Source organism: Garra rufa, chromosome 12 (assembly GCF_049309525.1).
Source record: "Garra rufa chromosome 12, GarRuf1.0, whole genome shotgun sequence".
NCBI classification, from domain to species: Eukaryota; Metazoa; Chordata; class Actinopteri; order Cypriniformes; family Cyprinidae; genus Garra; species Garra rufa.
The window spans coordinates 35,821,450-35,838,453 of NC_133372.1; the positions used below are offsets into that span (position 1 = coordinate 35,821,450).

General features: G+C 39.5%; 1 protein-coding gene across 1 annotated transcript in view; it reads left to right on the forward strand.

Annotated features, from left to right (window-relative positions):
- The first annotated feature begins 253 nt into the window (after window positions 1-253).
- The window catches only part of rybpb (RING1 and YY1 binding protein b), a 30,818-nt gene continuing 14,067 nt past the window's right edge, over window positions 254-17,004 (forward strand). The window contains exons 1-2 of the mRNA XM_073851570.1: window positions 254-594; window positions 1,215-1,340. Coding sequence (XP_073707671.1) covers window positions 569-594; window positions 1,215-1,340 — 152 coding nt within the window. The 5' untranslated portion in view covers window positions 254-568. The remainder of the gene's footprint in view (window positions 595-1,214; window positions 1,341-17,004) is intronic.

A 17,004-nucleotide genomic window follows, 5' to 3' on the forward strand; every position in this document is an offset into this window, starting at 1 on the left:
ATGTGGTTAGGTGATCATTTGATCTCTGGATTTCCATGTTTTGGCTCACTTTAATACCGTAAATGACAACATGGTTTGAGATGGTTTACTTAAGACAAAGTAAACGCCTATATTTGAGTCATTTTTCGGTACTGAGGTGTCCCAAGTTGAACTTGACTTTTCTCTCCACACAGCCCGACGCACACTTCCCAGTGCTGCTGTTGATATATAGCAGAGTCATTCAGTCATCGAGTCAGTCTTTCACTACTGCTTTCTCTCACCTCGACAGGCACACGGTCTAATTACGTTTGGCAATCGGAGAGTAGTGTGGTTCTATTACTCTATCCGTGCCGATTATTTCTGGCGAGACTTTTAAACCGACGACAGCGGTGATTGGGCGGCGCAGTCACGGGGTCCGCAGTCTCTTCGCCCTGCCTAGAGTCAGTCAGTCAGTCGGGGGAAGGCGAGTCTGCCTGCGAGCGCTTCTCTCTCTGTGTGGATTCACCATACACGCTCATACGGACCTTCACACACAATTATTGTTAATTACTGAACCTTTTTCGCTCTTCTGAGAGTCTGTTTTTCCACCATGGGCGACAAAAAGAGCCCGACCAGGTAAGAACGCGTCAACAGTCGCTAGTTTCCGAGGCGATTTTGGTGTCCGCTCGGCTGTTTTTTTTCGCTCGGTGGATATTCGGATGCTTTTCTCGAGGAGTGTTTCTCCTTTCTCTCAGAAACAAGCGCAGCTATGGCGGCTTTCTCTTCTTCACAGAGGACTCCAAACACGACTCAGTGCCTCTCAGACAAAGAGATTTTCTTCCTACGGGATACGCCTGGCCTCTTCGGACGGGGTTTTTAATCGAAGTTCGCCGTTAAATGGAAGCTTTTTGACATTCGATTTCACGCCGTTCACCGACGCGATATCTTTAGCTCGCTGGCTAACGCTAGCTGCCGTGCCAGCGGACACCAGACCCTTTAAGTGTTTAATATCTTTGTTAAGCCCAGTGACTAGGAGCTATGGAGAAGAACCGTGGCTAGTTAGCTGGTTAGCGTGTATTTCCAGTATTTTCCGGTTCTAATAAACCGTCCTCGCACGTCATGGCTCGGATTTTCTGTCACTTTTCTCCGCCACTTAAACACATTCGAGACAGTATAAGTCAAGGTGTAAGTTAGGGTGTTAAAGGGCAAACATGGAAGTTGACCTTAATAATTTGGGCTTCTTTTTGTTATTTAAGGCCAAAACGACAAGCCAAACCAACAGCGGACGACGGATTTTGGGACTGTAGTGTGTGCACTTTCAGAAACAGTGCCGAAGCCTTCAAATGCAGCATCTGTGATGTACGGAAGGGCACGTCTACCAGGTATGGGCATTCACGCTGGACTTCTGCGGCATTGCGATCCTGATCTCATCACTAATGCAGCTGATTTCGATGCCTTACTTGTTGATTTGCTCTTTAAGATTAATAGAAACACCAGTCCTCTCATGCAAGTTAAATGTCATTTATTCAGTCTGATGACTGGCGCTAGATTGAGCGTGGCAGCCAGCCTGTGCAGTCAAACTTTCTTTGTCCTGCATTAGCTTGAACACAATTTATTGCTTTGGATATTCCTGCAAGTGCATGATCATGCATGCGTGGAAATGCATGCTTGCTATTGCAGTGCTGCAGTGTTTGCATGTGTGGCTCCAGTCAGATTTGCCATTGAAAGCTATGGCTGGTATTTGTTTGGTTTGATCAAAGGCATTTAATGCCTGGGTGTGTTTATACACTGTCAAGCTATTATAAAGACGTTCGCAGAAACAGGAAATTTTCTTGGGGTTTTCTGATCTTCTTAAAGTGGCTGAAACTGTTTAAAGGTCAGTCAGGTGTCAGAAATTCTTGTTCAGTCTTCAGGATGTGACGTTTATGTTGTAACAGTGAATCAATTTCTGCTTCATTTAAGAATCAGAGTAACAAGCTGCCCATTTGTAATATCAGTTTATAGCTAAGAGCAAAGAATCAGACGTTAGTGTTGTCTTTCTGGTTTGTCTAATTGGATGATTGCATCGCTGTAATGTCAGGGCTGTTCAGTTGGAATCTGTCACTAACAGGTCTAGGTGTGCTCATGAAGGTCATTAAGTGAAGTGGTTCTAATTCTTTGTCCTGGAAGACTGTACATTTTGGAGGTCACTTTTGTTTGACCCCTAGTCTAGGATGTCTGGTTGTTTTTTTTGAATGCAGCATTGATGGATCCTTTGCTTCCTGTGATATCCCACAATAAAGGTCTGCTGTTAAACGATTTAACCATGAGTAACAACTTTTTTGATACCTACAGTGTGCTTTCTGGCTTACAGTTCTCTGCCAATTTGATCCAAATTTAATAGTTTTTTTAAGCTCCTCATGGAATATCAAAGTACCTTCTAGCTGGACTCTTCAATGTTTGTCTGTTATTTGCCTGCTGTATCAGGATTTTTCCTTATTTGCCGTTTCTATTTATGTGTTGTACACTATTTATTGGCATCTATGGTTCCATGAAGAAACTTTAACATCTGTGGAAGCTTTCCATAGCAAGAAAGGTTCTTTAGATTTGTTCACTGAATGTTTTTCAGGGCATTGCTGTGAAAATCCCCTTTTTATGAATGTACTGTGTTTTGCATGCTGTATTGCATGGGAAGTACGTTGATAATATTTGAAGTACGGTAAGTAGGGGAGACATCCAAAATGTGCAATGCTGGGGTACTCCACAACCAGGATTGAGAACCATTGATTAAATCAACAAATGAATGTGTTTGGTTTGCCTGAAATGCCATCGTGGTCATATTCCTGTAAGCGAATGTAGCGGTGTATCCTCAGTTACGTATGTTCTACGTCTGTAAAGGCTGCGCTGTGTTTATAATGTGTGAACCCGCCAACACTTCTCATCAGCTGACTGATGTGGTGTCTACAGCTATGAGTAATATGCGGCCGCACACAGTAATCCCAGTGCTCTAACCTTTTCATCTGCTCTTTTACACTCAGTGCTTTTCTGACATTTGGGGGAAAGAAGAGGTGTCAGGAGAAGTCAGACATTCCAAAACGGCGTATTTGTCAATAACGATTAGTGCGTTTATTCCCTTCGAAACCGAGCACAGCTCATGGATCTGTTTGCAGAAAGCGAGTGCGTTACGTTCGCGGTAATGACAGGAAATGATGCCGTGCGTGTCGGAAACCCCTCGTCTCACTCTCGCTGGCAGCAGCCCAGCTCCTATCAGTCTACTAAATAGAAATCGCACGATATTGCTGATGAGAGCCGCTCTGTCTCTGTTTGATCTGCGCTGTCAAGCTTTGATGGATGCGATTGTTTGCTGATGTAAGAAGCCTGGCTCCCTTTGTAATGAGGACTAATTAGCCGTCTTGTCCACGTTTGATGTATTCCAGTGGTGCTCGGGAGGGAGCAGGGAAGCGATGCGCTCTCTTACAAGTGTGCAGCGGTTTATGCTCCCATCTCAGCACCTTTTATCTCGGTTTCCCCTCAATGAATAGGTCTTTGTGGTGTGATAACGCATTCCACTCACCAATTATTTTATCTTTGTTGGTCTTTGGAGTTCAAAGAATGCAGAAGCCCCCTGTGCAAGGATGCTTGTAGATTAGCAGCGCATGTTTTTTGTCATGTAAAGAAGGTCTGTTTAAAGCACCAGGATGGTTGCGGAGCTTAATCTGAGTGTTGATAATTTTCGTGCGGTGTGAACTTTTAGGATGATAAGTACAGGCAACTTTTAGCACAGAATGAGTCTCTTTTGCCTAACAGAGCTAGTAAAGGTTTGGATGTTCACTTGTGGACTGGACAATTCGACGCTCGACAGTGTGCTAATGAAGTGTTGAATGAATTATATGTATGGCTTTCATGCTCATGTATCCGCAACTTGCAGGATTGTATGAGTTGGATGACATGTTTGCCGGAGGGCATGTCTCTCACTGTTTTTCTCACACAGCAGCTGCACACTTCATAGACTCATTCGCTTTGTGTTTCCATGGCAGTAGAGGTTATCTAGGGTCATGCTACTGTCAGCCCAGGCTGAAATTTGTACTGTCACTGTGGGCTTGTTGCATGATATGTATGAAGTAGTTTGGTCTGTATGTTATAAGTGAGGTAGCACTTTTTGGATTCAAGCTTTATTGTTCAATTTTGACAAATCTGAACTGAAAAAGCGCTCTCAAGCCTTAAGGAAAGCTTAAAATGATCTCCTTTCCTCTAAACCCATCAAAATCAAATTTCTTCCTGCTGCATTCCTTGCACATCCTACAGCATCGTGTTTTAATATTACATTGGAATCCTGAGAACAGGAGTGAAGAATGCGACACCTTGTTTCAGTATCAGATTCCGTGGTTTCTGTGTTCCAAGATGCATATCAGTCACCCACAGGTTAGAGGGAAGAATCCATTAGGGGACTCTTAAGTTGATTGATGTGGCGGATCAGGAGGAAGTGCCATTTGGCCTTTGTGTTACCTTGATCTTCAGCGCGGGTGTACTTTTACTTCCCTTGAAGCTCCCTGCCAGGTCCCAGCCAAAGTTTTTCCTCCTTTAAACAAGTGTCCAAGAAGCTTTTATCCTTCCGGTTTCAGTATAGATAATCAAATGCAAATCCGAAAGAAACATTTTACCACATTCTATGAAGTAAATCCGGTTTTAAATGTCAATTTGAGTCCTTTAAAGCTCACACATGACAATGTTAGATCTGTTAACATTAGCAAATTTGAATATTATACATTTCTTTTTTTAATTCAATGTCAAAATATACTATTGGTCATGGTTAATTCATGTTAGTTGATAACACATTAATGTTCATTTATACATGGTAGTGTATTAGCATATGTGACCCTGGACCACAAAACCAATTGTAAGTAGCATGGGTATATTTGTAGCAATAGCCAACAATACATTGTGTGGGTCAAAATTATCCATTTTTCTTTTATGCCAAATATCATTAGGATATTAAGTAAAGATCATGTTCCATGAAGATACTAATTTTGTACCGTAAATATATCAAAAACTTAATTTTTGATTAGCAATGTTCATTGCTGAGAACTTTATTTGGACAACTTTAAAGGTGATTTTCTCAATATTTAGTTTTTTTGCCCCCTTAGATTCCAGATATCCTAACAAACTATACATTATTGGAAAGCTTATTTATTCAGCTTCCAAATATATTCAAGTTTACCAAAAAATCACCCTTTTGACTGGTTTTGTGGGCCTGGGTCACATATGTAGAAATTAACATTAACCGAGATTAATGAATGCTGTAAAAGTTTTGTTCATTATTCGCTCATGATATGATTTCCTTCTCAGTTTCTCCAGTTTTCTTTTCAAACTTTCTATGTTTTAACAGACTCAGCGGTAGCGGTGGAGAAAATCAATTCACAGATGCATTGCAATTCCTTCGCGGTTCTAAACTGATCCGCATCAGATTATTAAATTATTAAAAATTCTGTTTATTGATAAAGCATACACAGGACAAAATGTTACAGATACAGATGGTATGCGGTGTGCAACCTTGCAGAAACGGCTTTCCCAGTGCTTCTGCAGCAGCATGTATACTTCTCTGTTTAAATAGATTATGCACATCTCATGCACATCCACAGAAAATAAAACTTACTAATTGACATAGTTTAAGGATGTTCTGATATTTCATTTACGCTGAATGAAAGCTGCAGAGCCGTCTCTTATTGTATTTTTATTGAATGGCTTTTTTACACAATCTTTCCATTGAATTTGACATCTAGGTTCATTAACTCAGCAAAGATTTGCAGAGTCACTGAATCAAAATTGAGATGTCCTCAACATTCTCACACGTTCAGTGGGTTTCAGTGTTGACAGTCTCTCTCGAGTGTCATGTAAAGATAGGCACATCGAGCAAGCAGATGGAATATTAAGTATGTCACGGCGCACAAATTCATAGGTTTGTTCAGCTGATGTCGTTCTCTCCTGATTCAATGGGAAATTGAGGCTTTAAATGCCTTGTTCCGCTTGGAATAACATAATATTGTCTTGACACTATTGATTCGTGAAATCAACAAGGATGGCTTAGATTCGGTGTGTGTAATTGATGAAGCAGAGATTTACAATCCAGTAATTTTCTCCGCCATCGCTTGAGTGCAGATTGTTGAGGATAATGAAATTACATAATCAGGCTCTGCTAACACTGTGTCAAATTCTCCCATGTCTCTACAAACACACTTCGACACACTTTTGCTTATCCACAGTTATCAGCCTTTAGACCTGCTTTAAACCACAGGCGTAAGCTTTTAATCTATACCAGTGTGTTAATTGAGGGTTTAAAACTTCCTAATGAGATTGTAGACATTTAAGCGAATGAACACAGTAGTCGTCTTTCACTGAAAATGAGAATGAAAATTAGATATTGGAATACACAGACGAGATTTTGTCTCTTGTAGATGTCAAATAGAGATGTTGGGTAGGGATAGATCAATATATTGAGTATGGCTGAGTTATCGAACAGTATTTGGTTAATTTGATATCTGGGATTGACAGAATCTACCAACAGATGCTAAACATGTTGTTTTAAAAATGCTGTTAGTAATTAATTTAAACTACAGAAATGTAGTATTTATGTTTTGAACCATAAGATTGTTAATGTTTTTTTTAAAAAAGTCTCTTCTGCTCACCAAGCGTGCATTTATTTGATACATCAAAATACAGAAAAAAATGTAAAAATGTTGAAATATTTTAACTATTTAAAATAACTGGTTTCTATTTGAATATATTTTAATTTAAACTATTCCTGTAATCAAAACTACATTTTCAGCATCATTACACCAGTCTTCAGTGTCACATGATCCTTCAGAAATCATTTTAATATTTTTTATTATTATTATTATTATTATTATGAATATTTAAAACTTTTTTAGCAGCAAATTAGAATATTAGAATGATTTCTGAAGGATCGTGACACTAAAGACTGCACTAAATGATGCTAAAAATTCAGCTTTGAAATCAGAGGAATAAATTATATTCAAATAGAAAACAGTTATTTTAAATAGTAAAAAAAAATGTCAAAGGTTTACTGTTTTTGCTGTACTTTGGATCAAGTAAATGCAGGGTTGGTGAGCAGAAGAGACTTCTTATGCTGCGTTCACACCAAACGCGAATATGCGTCTGGCGCGAGTGATTTCAATGTTAAGTCAATGGTAAGACGCGTTTACGCTCGTCTGGAGTTCTTGCGGCGCAAATTGGCGTTTAGCGCGACGTGGTAGACGCGAATTCAGCTTTTTGTGCATCACACGTTTGACGCGAATTCGCGTCTGCCGCCCGAGTTGAAAAATCTGAACTTCTGCGTCAATTTGCGCCGCGTTAACCAATCAGGAGCCTGCTTGATGCTGTGGCGGCAGGCCCGCCCGGAGTCACTCATTCAAATATGAAACATGAATACTAAATGCCTAGTGCGGTTCTAATGCACAACAAAGCTAGTGTTTTATCACATATATGACACATATTCATTTTGTATTGAATGCTATTTATTCCACATCTAAATCTTAATTATATGAAACATTATTATAGTGTAGTGTGTCTACACTATAATAACAGCACAATAATAACTATAATAGTGTGTATACTTTAGTGTGTCTGGACAGTGTTGTGTGAGGAAAATAAAGAAATCACAGGACAGGTTAAATACTTTTGGAGGCTGGCTCCATTTATCATCAAAACAAAAATAAATAACAGATTTTACAGTAATAACCTGAACAAAGAAATTGCACAGACCTATAGAATTATTATACATCAAAGGAGGAATGACATAAAGAAGTAGTTCACTTTTAAAATGAAAATTCTGTCATCATATACTGCTCCAACGCACAGAGGGAAGTTCCACCGCTCCTGAAATCCCCTCGCTCCGATGCGGGACAGCAGGTCATCGAACTGGGCGCGAGACAGGCGGAAGTACCGCTGAAAGCGGCCGTCATCCAGGCGCAGCTCCTGGAGCAAGTGATGAAACTCGCCGAACTGGGTTCGCCTCCGAAGGGTGTGGTGGACCCAAATACGGTGACGATGATCCCTACGCCGCTGTTCTGCTCTCCAGAGCAAATACAGAGCGGTGACTCTCTCGATAAATGACCGATCAATAACAGACATCTTGTAAAAAGATGGCCGCCAACGGGGTTTGAAACTTTCGCCTCTGACGCGCGTCGATTTCGCTCTTGACGCGCGAATGGACACAAAGTGGTCACGCGTATAACTAGACGCGGCAGGCGCGAATTTAGACGCATATTCGCGTTTGGTGTGAACGCAGCATTACTGTTCAAAAACTTTTGACTTGTAGTGTACATCTCATTTGCTTTTATTAAATTGCATTTCATGAAGTGGAATCCAAAAGTCTGACACCACGAGTTAAAATGCTTCTATTTTTAACTAATTGATAATATATATTTTTAATTCTTTTAGTTTTTTACATTTATATTTTTCAGAATAACATTCTTCTAGAACTCTACCAACAATATTACATATTGCATATATATATATATAAGTACATATTCTGTCATTGAATTATATTGTATACAGTGGGATGCCAAAGTGACTTCATCGTTTCTGATATATTTTCTAATATAATTTTTTTAATTAATGTATGTTTCTGCTTAATTTGAGTGAAAATTTCATTTGAAACGTGCATGAATTTTTAGAAATTAGTATTGCTGTACCTGATGATCAAATATCTACATTATTTGTTTTATACTTTTAAATTGGTTTGTTAAATCCCAGATTTTCACTGAACATCATCCTCCCTGCCCTGGTGATAGGTTGAGGCTTCATATTGAGTTTGAACTGTGTGTGTGTGTGTGTGTGTGTGTGTGTGTGTGTGTGTGTGTGTGTGTGTGTGTGTGTGTGTGTGTGTGTGTGTGTGTGTGTGTGTGTGTGTGTGTGTGTGTGTGTGTGTGTGTGTGTGTGTGTGTGTGTGTGTGTGTGTCTGTGTGTGTGTGTGTTTGGGTGGGCTGAAATTGGCCTGAAAGTGATTTAGCAACAGAGAAATTGCTGGCCATGTGATTCTGAAGGGAGGCAGATGACAAGGCACTAGGGAGGAGATAAAAAGGGACCAAAAGAATAGAGAGAGTGAATGAATGCAAGAGCGCGAGCGAGCGAGTGTTCGTGTAGTACGTGTGTGCGCTGTGAGGAGGGGTTGTGGGCCACTGCATGCTGAGTTTGATGGACGGCTCTGTTGGGATGTGCTCACTCAGCCAAGAGGCTCTCAGAGGGAAGGCAGAATGGAGCACATCATTACCCAGCGCAGGGAAGCACTGGGCTCACCCTCCTTCAACTCTCGCTGTCCTCCTCCTCCTCACCCGCCGCATGTCATTCAGTCAGTGGAGCAGAGGAGGCTGCCGTTCGCCTGACTCATGCATATATCACGTAACCACAGTCAGTGACGTTCGGTGACCATACTTAATCAGCTAACTGAGCAAGAACTGAAGCTGTTTCGATTGAGGGACGCTGCCTCGCTGTAGTCTGCGGAGCCAAGCACTGATGAAGATGCTAAGGCGGACATTGGAAGCCGATGTGACTGACGGCTCGTCTTGATATGAGCTGGAATCTGTTTTTTGCCGGAGGAAATATAAAGCCATTACAATCTGCAGCTCTGCTTGTATATAGATGTTAGCGCTAAGAGGATTAGTCAGCTTACTTTATTGCTTGCTGATGTGTTTTGCTATGACATATTGAAATTCTTCAGAGCAGTAGGGCACGGATTCGCAGATAACATATGAAGGTGATGGCGGGGGAAACATTTTTTTGTGAACTCTACATGTGAAGGTTTTATTTTACAACAGCACGGTCTATTGGAAAACATGGTCGCTTAAAGGTACATTTATAAAAATGACCCTGTTCAAAAGTTTACATCCCCTTGATTCTTAATACTGTGTTTTTACCTAAATAATCCACAGCTGTTTTTTTTGTTTTGTTTAGTGATTGTTGTTCATGAGTCCCTTATTTGTCCTGAACAGTTAAACTGCCCCGCAAATTCTTTGGTTTTTCAGCATTTTTGTGTATCTGAACCCTTTTCAATGACTGTATGATTTTGAGATCTATTTTTTCACACTGAAGACAACTGAGGGACTCATATGCAACTATTACAGAAGGTTCAAATGCTCACTGATGAAAAACAATGTATTAAGGGCTGGGGGTGAAAACTTTTTGGAATTTTAAGATTGGGGTAAATTTAACTTATTTTGTCTTCTGGGAAACATAAGTATCTTCTTTAGCTTCTGAAGGGCAGTACTAAATGAAAAAAAGAAGATATTAAGGCAAAATAAGAAAAATTTATACATCTTCATTCTATTCAAAAGTTTTCACCCCTGGCTCTTAATGCATCATTTTTCCATCTGAAGTATCAGTGAGCATTTGAACCTTCTGTAATAGTTGCATATGAGTCCCTCAGTTGTCCTTAGTGTGAAAAGATGGATCTGAAAATCATGCAGTCATTGCTAGAAAGGGTTCAAATGCACAAAAATGCTTAAAAAAAAACTGAATTTGTGGGACCTAAAGGAGTTTTCTGAAGAACAGCAGGCAGGTTAACTGTTCAGGGGCTCATGAACAACTATCACTAAACAAAAAAACACAGTTGTGGATCTTTCAGGAACAACACAGTATTACAAATCAAGTGTATGTAAACTTTTGAACGGGGTCATTTTTATAAATTATTTTCTCTTGTGGACTGTATGTAAATGTATTTTATGTGAAATATCTTATTCAGGTCAGTACTAATTAAAAAATAACATGCATTTTATATGACCCCTCTTATTTTGGTAAGGTGTATGTAGACTTTTGACTTTCACTGTACTTTGTAGGTCCACGGTCTCCAGATAGTGTGGGAGTATAACGGTATTGAAACTTTTCCCTTCAGTGCAAAAGTGAATCACAAAGGAGCAGTTCAGCAACAAGACGTGGTCTATTTGAGCGCTTCACAAAAAGTGCTTCATTGTTGCATTTCTCCTTATTAGTTTAGCAGAGCAGGCCGGTCTAGACATAAATATTCAGTAAGTTGTTGTGTTAAATAGGGTGCATATTGCACAGCCTTTGGCTCGTTCTTACTGATTCGAAAAGTGACCTGTAATTATACAGGTCAGAGGCAAAGGCAGCACTCAAGGTTGAGTGAATCGGATAAAAAAAAAAAAGGGATCACTTTCAGGTCGTCGTATGAAAAGAAACATGGCAAGCCTTTGCTGATAGATGGATCCTCATGTGTGCTAAACACAAACACTACACCTGGTTTGCTGTCTGAGTGATGAGGGGAATCGTGCGGTTTCCTTTGGTGAAAGGTCAGACGACACAGGAAGCCTTCTCTTGGATGGATCAAAAAGAGAAAGAGGTGTTTAGACTAAAAGAAACATTCTTTTTGGCGCTTCCTTTTTGCTAGTTATAGACAGGCCCACACAGAGTCTGTGCAGTTTCTAAATCTAAAATGCCAGTCATACTTTATTTTTTATTTTTTTTTAAATGACACTCGAGGAACAAATCCCTTGTTTGTGTTGAGGAAAAAGCTCTGTTACTTGCAAACGTTGTCTAGTATTTTATTTATTTTTTTTGTCCAATTTAATTTTGATGTTCATTTAATGTATATTGAAGCATTAGTTCACTTCCAGAGTAAAATTTAAATTTCCTGATAATTTACTCACCCCCATGTAATCCAAGATGCTCATGTCTGTCTTCAGTTGAAAAGAAATTAGGGTTTTTGAGGAAAACATTCCAGGTTTTTCTCCATATAGTAGACTTTGATGGGTCTAATTTTAATGCAGCTTGCCACCTAGACGGTCATCAGCGCTACACCACGGGAACCTGATGAGTTCTCTGCAATCTGACATTGGTACAAACTGCTGGTTTCGTCTGGCCAGAGAAGAACTGGTCCCCCAACTGAGCCTGGTTTCTACCAAGGTTTTTTTTTCTCCATTTCTGTCACCTGTGGAGTTTTGGTTCCTTGCCGCTGTCGCCTCTGGCTTGCTTAGTTGGGGACACTTTCCAGCGATATAGTATACTATTTGAACTGAACTGGATGATGATATCACTGAATTCATTGATGAACTGCCTTCAACTGGAAATTGATTGTTTACAATAATGCATTACTCACTATTGTCCTGTTTAAATACTGTGAAGTTGCTTTGACACAATCTGTATTGTTAAAAGCGCTATATAAATAAAGGTGACTTGACTTGACTTGACTTCAAAGGGCTCTTCGATTGTCTTCGCCATGCATCCGTGACTTCACGTATTACATAATCACGTTGGAAAGACCACGTGTGGTTTGTTCATTGTCTATGTATTTTGATTAAAAAAAGTAGGGTAGGGCAAAAAAACTCTCCTTTTTTTCATTTGAGTTTATTTGCATGTTCGCTTTGTAAACACTGGATCTATACTTTCGTGTGACCTTTGTGTAATATGTTATGTCGGGTTAGTGCAAGGTGAGCATTTGTGGTTTAAAAGTATATAAATGTTTTTAATTAAAAAAAAATGATAGACCATTTCACTAGATGAGACACTCACCTCAGCTGGATTGTGTAGAGCCCTTTGGAGCTCCATTGGAACTGCAATCTGGACCTTCAACCCATTGATCCCCATTGAAGTTCACTATATGGAGAAAAATTCTGGAATGTTTTCCTCAAAAACCTTAAGTTCTTTTCTACTAAAGAAAGGAAGACATGAACATTTTGGACATGGGGTTGAGTAAATTTTCAGGAAATTTTTTATTCTGGAGTAAACCAATCCTTTAAACAGTTTTTATTCTAGGCATTAGAAAATGTTGTTAATGTATAAAATTAATAGAAAACTAAATAATTAATGTATTCTTTAGTTTGACCTCCTGAGGGTGGTGATCAATCATTTTCTGTTTCTTGCTACTTAAAAAATGCCAAAAACAAATGAAAAAAAGCCAGCAAATTGCATTTGGGCCACTATTTGGTGTTTTTATTTTATTTATTTTATACACTATCAGCTAACTGCTGCGTTTTCACATTGCATTTCACATCCACATCTAGAGAGAGCAGTTAGACATCACAGTTAGATTTTTCACCACAGCTGAGATCTTCTCCCTAGAGAGCAATTTCCTCAGGGAAGAGTGAGGGCAGAATCCCTCCAGAAGGTGGAGATGAATGTTTAATGTCCTCCACCCAGTCGAGAGCGACAGCAGAAGAACCCAGGGCCTGTTCTCTAGGTGCTCTCTTCGCTATCTCCGTTCTGTACAGCAGGCACAAAGCCACTAATCGCTTAGTAGAATGGCTTATGGGAGCCCGGTCCCAGAGCTTGTTGAACACGCGCGCACATGGCAGCTTCATCATCCCCCACCAGCCAAACGCTTAATGCTGCTACGCCAGAGGATCAAGGCACTCCGCGAACTGTCACTGCACATAACTGTCACGTTTGGCATGATGTAAGAAGCGAATGATGTTAAATCTAGTAGAGAATCTCACGAACGCTGTCAGGAAATGTCTAAAAAACAGCGCATTTTTAGGACGAATGTGAGTGCTTTGCATTGCTTTTTTTACATTCAGAGTCCTCCATCTGAGCTTAATTAAATCCGTAGGCTGACTACAGAGTCTGGGTTTGGTTTAACTAGCCTTGTCCTTTAAATGACAACAGATTGCTTTTTAGATTGCAGTCTGCCTATAAAGGTACAGCCTTGTAGTTCAACGCATTCATAAGTAGCAGATATGTATCCCATTGACCTGATTGTCCTCTCTCCAGGCCACTTTGTGCCCCCATAGAATGCAAGAGTCAATGACCATGATTGCCTGGTTATGCTGCACTTGAAATGGAGAGCTGTGTTAATTGAGCGCTTTTTTTTTTTTTTTGTAGCCTCTCTTCACTGGAGCGTTCTCTCATTCTGTCTTGCCTCTACAAGCAATCTGTTTCATTTAACGCCGCCGTAATTTACTGCACCGCTAACATTTGTGTAACTGAAGCCTAGACCGGAGTCTCACGGAAATGCCAACCGCTCCAGGAATTAAAGAGCCTCCATGTGTGGTGTTATTAATTACAGCACATCAGTTTGAAGTGACACATGCCACCATGTTGTTGTTTTTTTTTTTTTTTTTTTTTTACACAGTCATACATTTAGATGTAGGATGACCAGTTGTTTATTAAAAAAAAAAAAAAAAAAAAAATATATATATATATATATATATATATATATCTTAATCATGTTTGCTGTTTTTATTTTCTTAAATATTTAGCAGAGAAAGGGCAATAGCCGGTTGCAACTCTTTAAGCTAAGAAAACCTTTTGTGATGACCTTTAGTTTTAAATAAAACTGCTTTTCTTAGCTTAAGGGGCTGGTTGCAACTGGGCCCGGATCTTTGCAATGAGACTGTTGGATCTTGAAAGCTGTAAAGGGTTTCTGGCTTTAAATGATCCGTGCATTTTCACTTGGTTTAATCTGAAGTTTCCCTTTTACTCATGTTGGTTTCTGTCCAACAAGGGCTTGTTGAGCACTAGGACTGTTTGGAATGGAATACTAGCGTCATACTTGCCGTTTACTGCGCAGTAAATGTTAGTACGCTCTGCAACACATTGCATATTTAATTCATCAAGTGGCATCCATTTATCATCTAGAGGTAAATATGAATATTTTACATTTTTAATCTATTTTTGCATACAAAATTCTTAGATTTAGAGCCAGGTTATGTTGGAGGCTAAATCGTGAATGATTTTTCCAGTTCACTGGTCAAACTGTAAATGGGAGGACAGCAGTGTTGTTTTCGTCAACGATGACGATGACGAAATCATTTCGTTGACGCCACTAGGGTTGTAACGGTATACCGGTATGGCGGTTTATTGCGATATTGACATGTACGATTATCATATCGTGCACATTTGCTTATCCCCGGTTTTGAAAAAAAAAATTATAATAATGAAACCAGATCTCACCCGTGCTGCCGTGAATATGCAACTTCTTTCCACTTGACTGCTTAGACTCCACCCATACCTTTACAGCGGCGAAAATGTCAGAGACATAGGCTGCAAATTCTAATCTCTATCTCCCGCCGAAAAGAAAAAAAATGTAAATCTGCAGTATGGGAATATTTTGAGTATCCGAAAAATGATTGCGGGGTTGTCCTTGAAGATGGCTATCCAGTTTGCAAGAAATGTGGACGATGAGTGGCCGCTAAAGGAGGAAATAACATATTCTCCCATTTTCGCGAACACCATCCCTCCGTGAAGATAAAGCTAAGTTCCTTATGGCCGTATTATTTCTGTGATGCAAAGGGAATCCCAATTAGAGTATAATACAGATGTCACGTAACATGTGCGATTTGATAGATAGATGGATGAATAAATCAAAATATAGCTGTGCAGTAAATTAAATCGCGATGTGTGTGTCTGTGAATAAACAGCGCAAAAAGACTGCTATATATTGTAATTCTATATTCTGTGCGTCTCTATGAATGAGCAGCGCCGTTTCGCCTTGTAGATCTAGTACACACTCAAGTACATGAGGCTCATGGTTTTTAAAGCGTCTGTCTCACTCACTATTGCCGCGTTTCAGGCAAACCGTTACTCGTGTTTTTTCAACCTTCTACCCGTGAAAGTGCACCGGAACGGCCGTCAAACCCGTGACTTCCCACTCGTGAACTCGTACTAGATCGATATAATCCCAGTTCGGAGTTCTGACGTGACATAGCCCGCGAAACCACTATGTCAGCACCTACGGGTGCGGTGTTTATGCAAGTGGTAACGTTACACAGTTAAAAAAAATAGCCTTTAGGACAATATAACGTTGCGAACAAATTAATAATAATGTAATTATTATAAATGCGCTCAGGCAGTTTGAGGTGACTTGCCTGGAACGCTACAAAGTGAAGACGTAAACACATGAAACATATCCAGAGCCACTCTCAGAGAACACTTAATGATCATTTTATAATTTCATTTAAAATAATAATCATCAAATACACTATCTGAAATGCATAGGTTTTTAGTACAACCTGTCAAAAAAACGTTTGGTTAAGCCTGAAGAAATAATGACTGAAATATATATATATATAATGCATGCTGATGAAATCTGGCAAATGTGGCCAGAAAGTATCGTTGTGTTCCTGCCACAAGTGTACCTTCGGAGAGGATGTTTAGTACAAGTGGATACATTCTCTCACCTCAGCGGTCCAAATTGAGCCCTGAAAATCTCAACATGCTTACATTTTTTCATCATAACCTGACCTGAAAAAAAGTTAAGAAATGCATGCTGCTATGATAATCTCAGGAAAATATTAACAAACATGACCCTGCACATATTGCTCTCTCATATATGCTGTTAAAGAGGAAGGATCAGTTTGGTTTATTGGTGTCTAATATAAAGAGAAATAATTTATTCCGTATTTTGTTCAAATGGGTGATGCGCAACTTCATTTTCATTCCCCCCCCCCAAAAGGTAGACTCATACTTCCATGAGTTTACTTTTTATTTTCATTAAAAAAAGTTTATTACAATAAACCATGTTCAACCAAAAAACATCTCTTTTTATTCATTTAAGGGTCATTGTAGCTGATGATGATTATAATAATAATAATAATAATAATGATAGTTTAATACCGTATACCACGAAACCGTGAAACCGTGATATTTTCTGAGACGATTATCATACCGTGAAAATCTCATACCGTTACAACCCTAGACGCCACTTTTTTTCATGACGATAACGAGACGATGACGAGATAAAAATGGCTCGTTGATGACTAAAACATGACGAGACGTGTGTGAGTTTTCGTTGACGAGACGAGAATAGACACAAATGTTAGTGGGTGGTCCGTCAGACGTTTAAAATGCATGACATTTCCGCTTATTGTGCATGCCAATTAAAACTTAAAAAGTATCTGACGCTATGGCAAGCCGTTTTAGCATTAAATACTCTTTGCTATACTAGTATGGTAAGCCGTTTTAGCATTCCATCCTTGTTTGTCTTTTATGTTCTAAAACATTCCTTCATTATTGTAATTATTGGTGAAAATAGTCGATCCCGAAGCTCACATTGTGTTGAACTATAGATCTGCTATTTTCAGAACTTATAAGTGACACTAC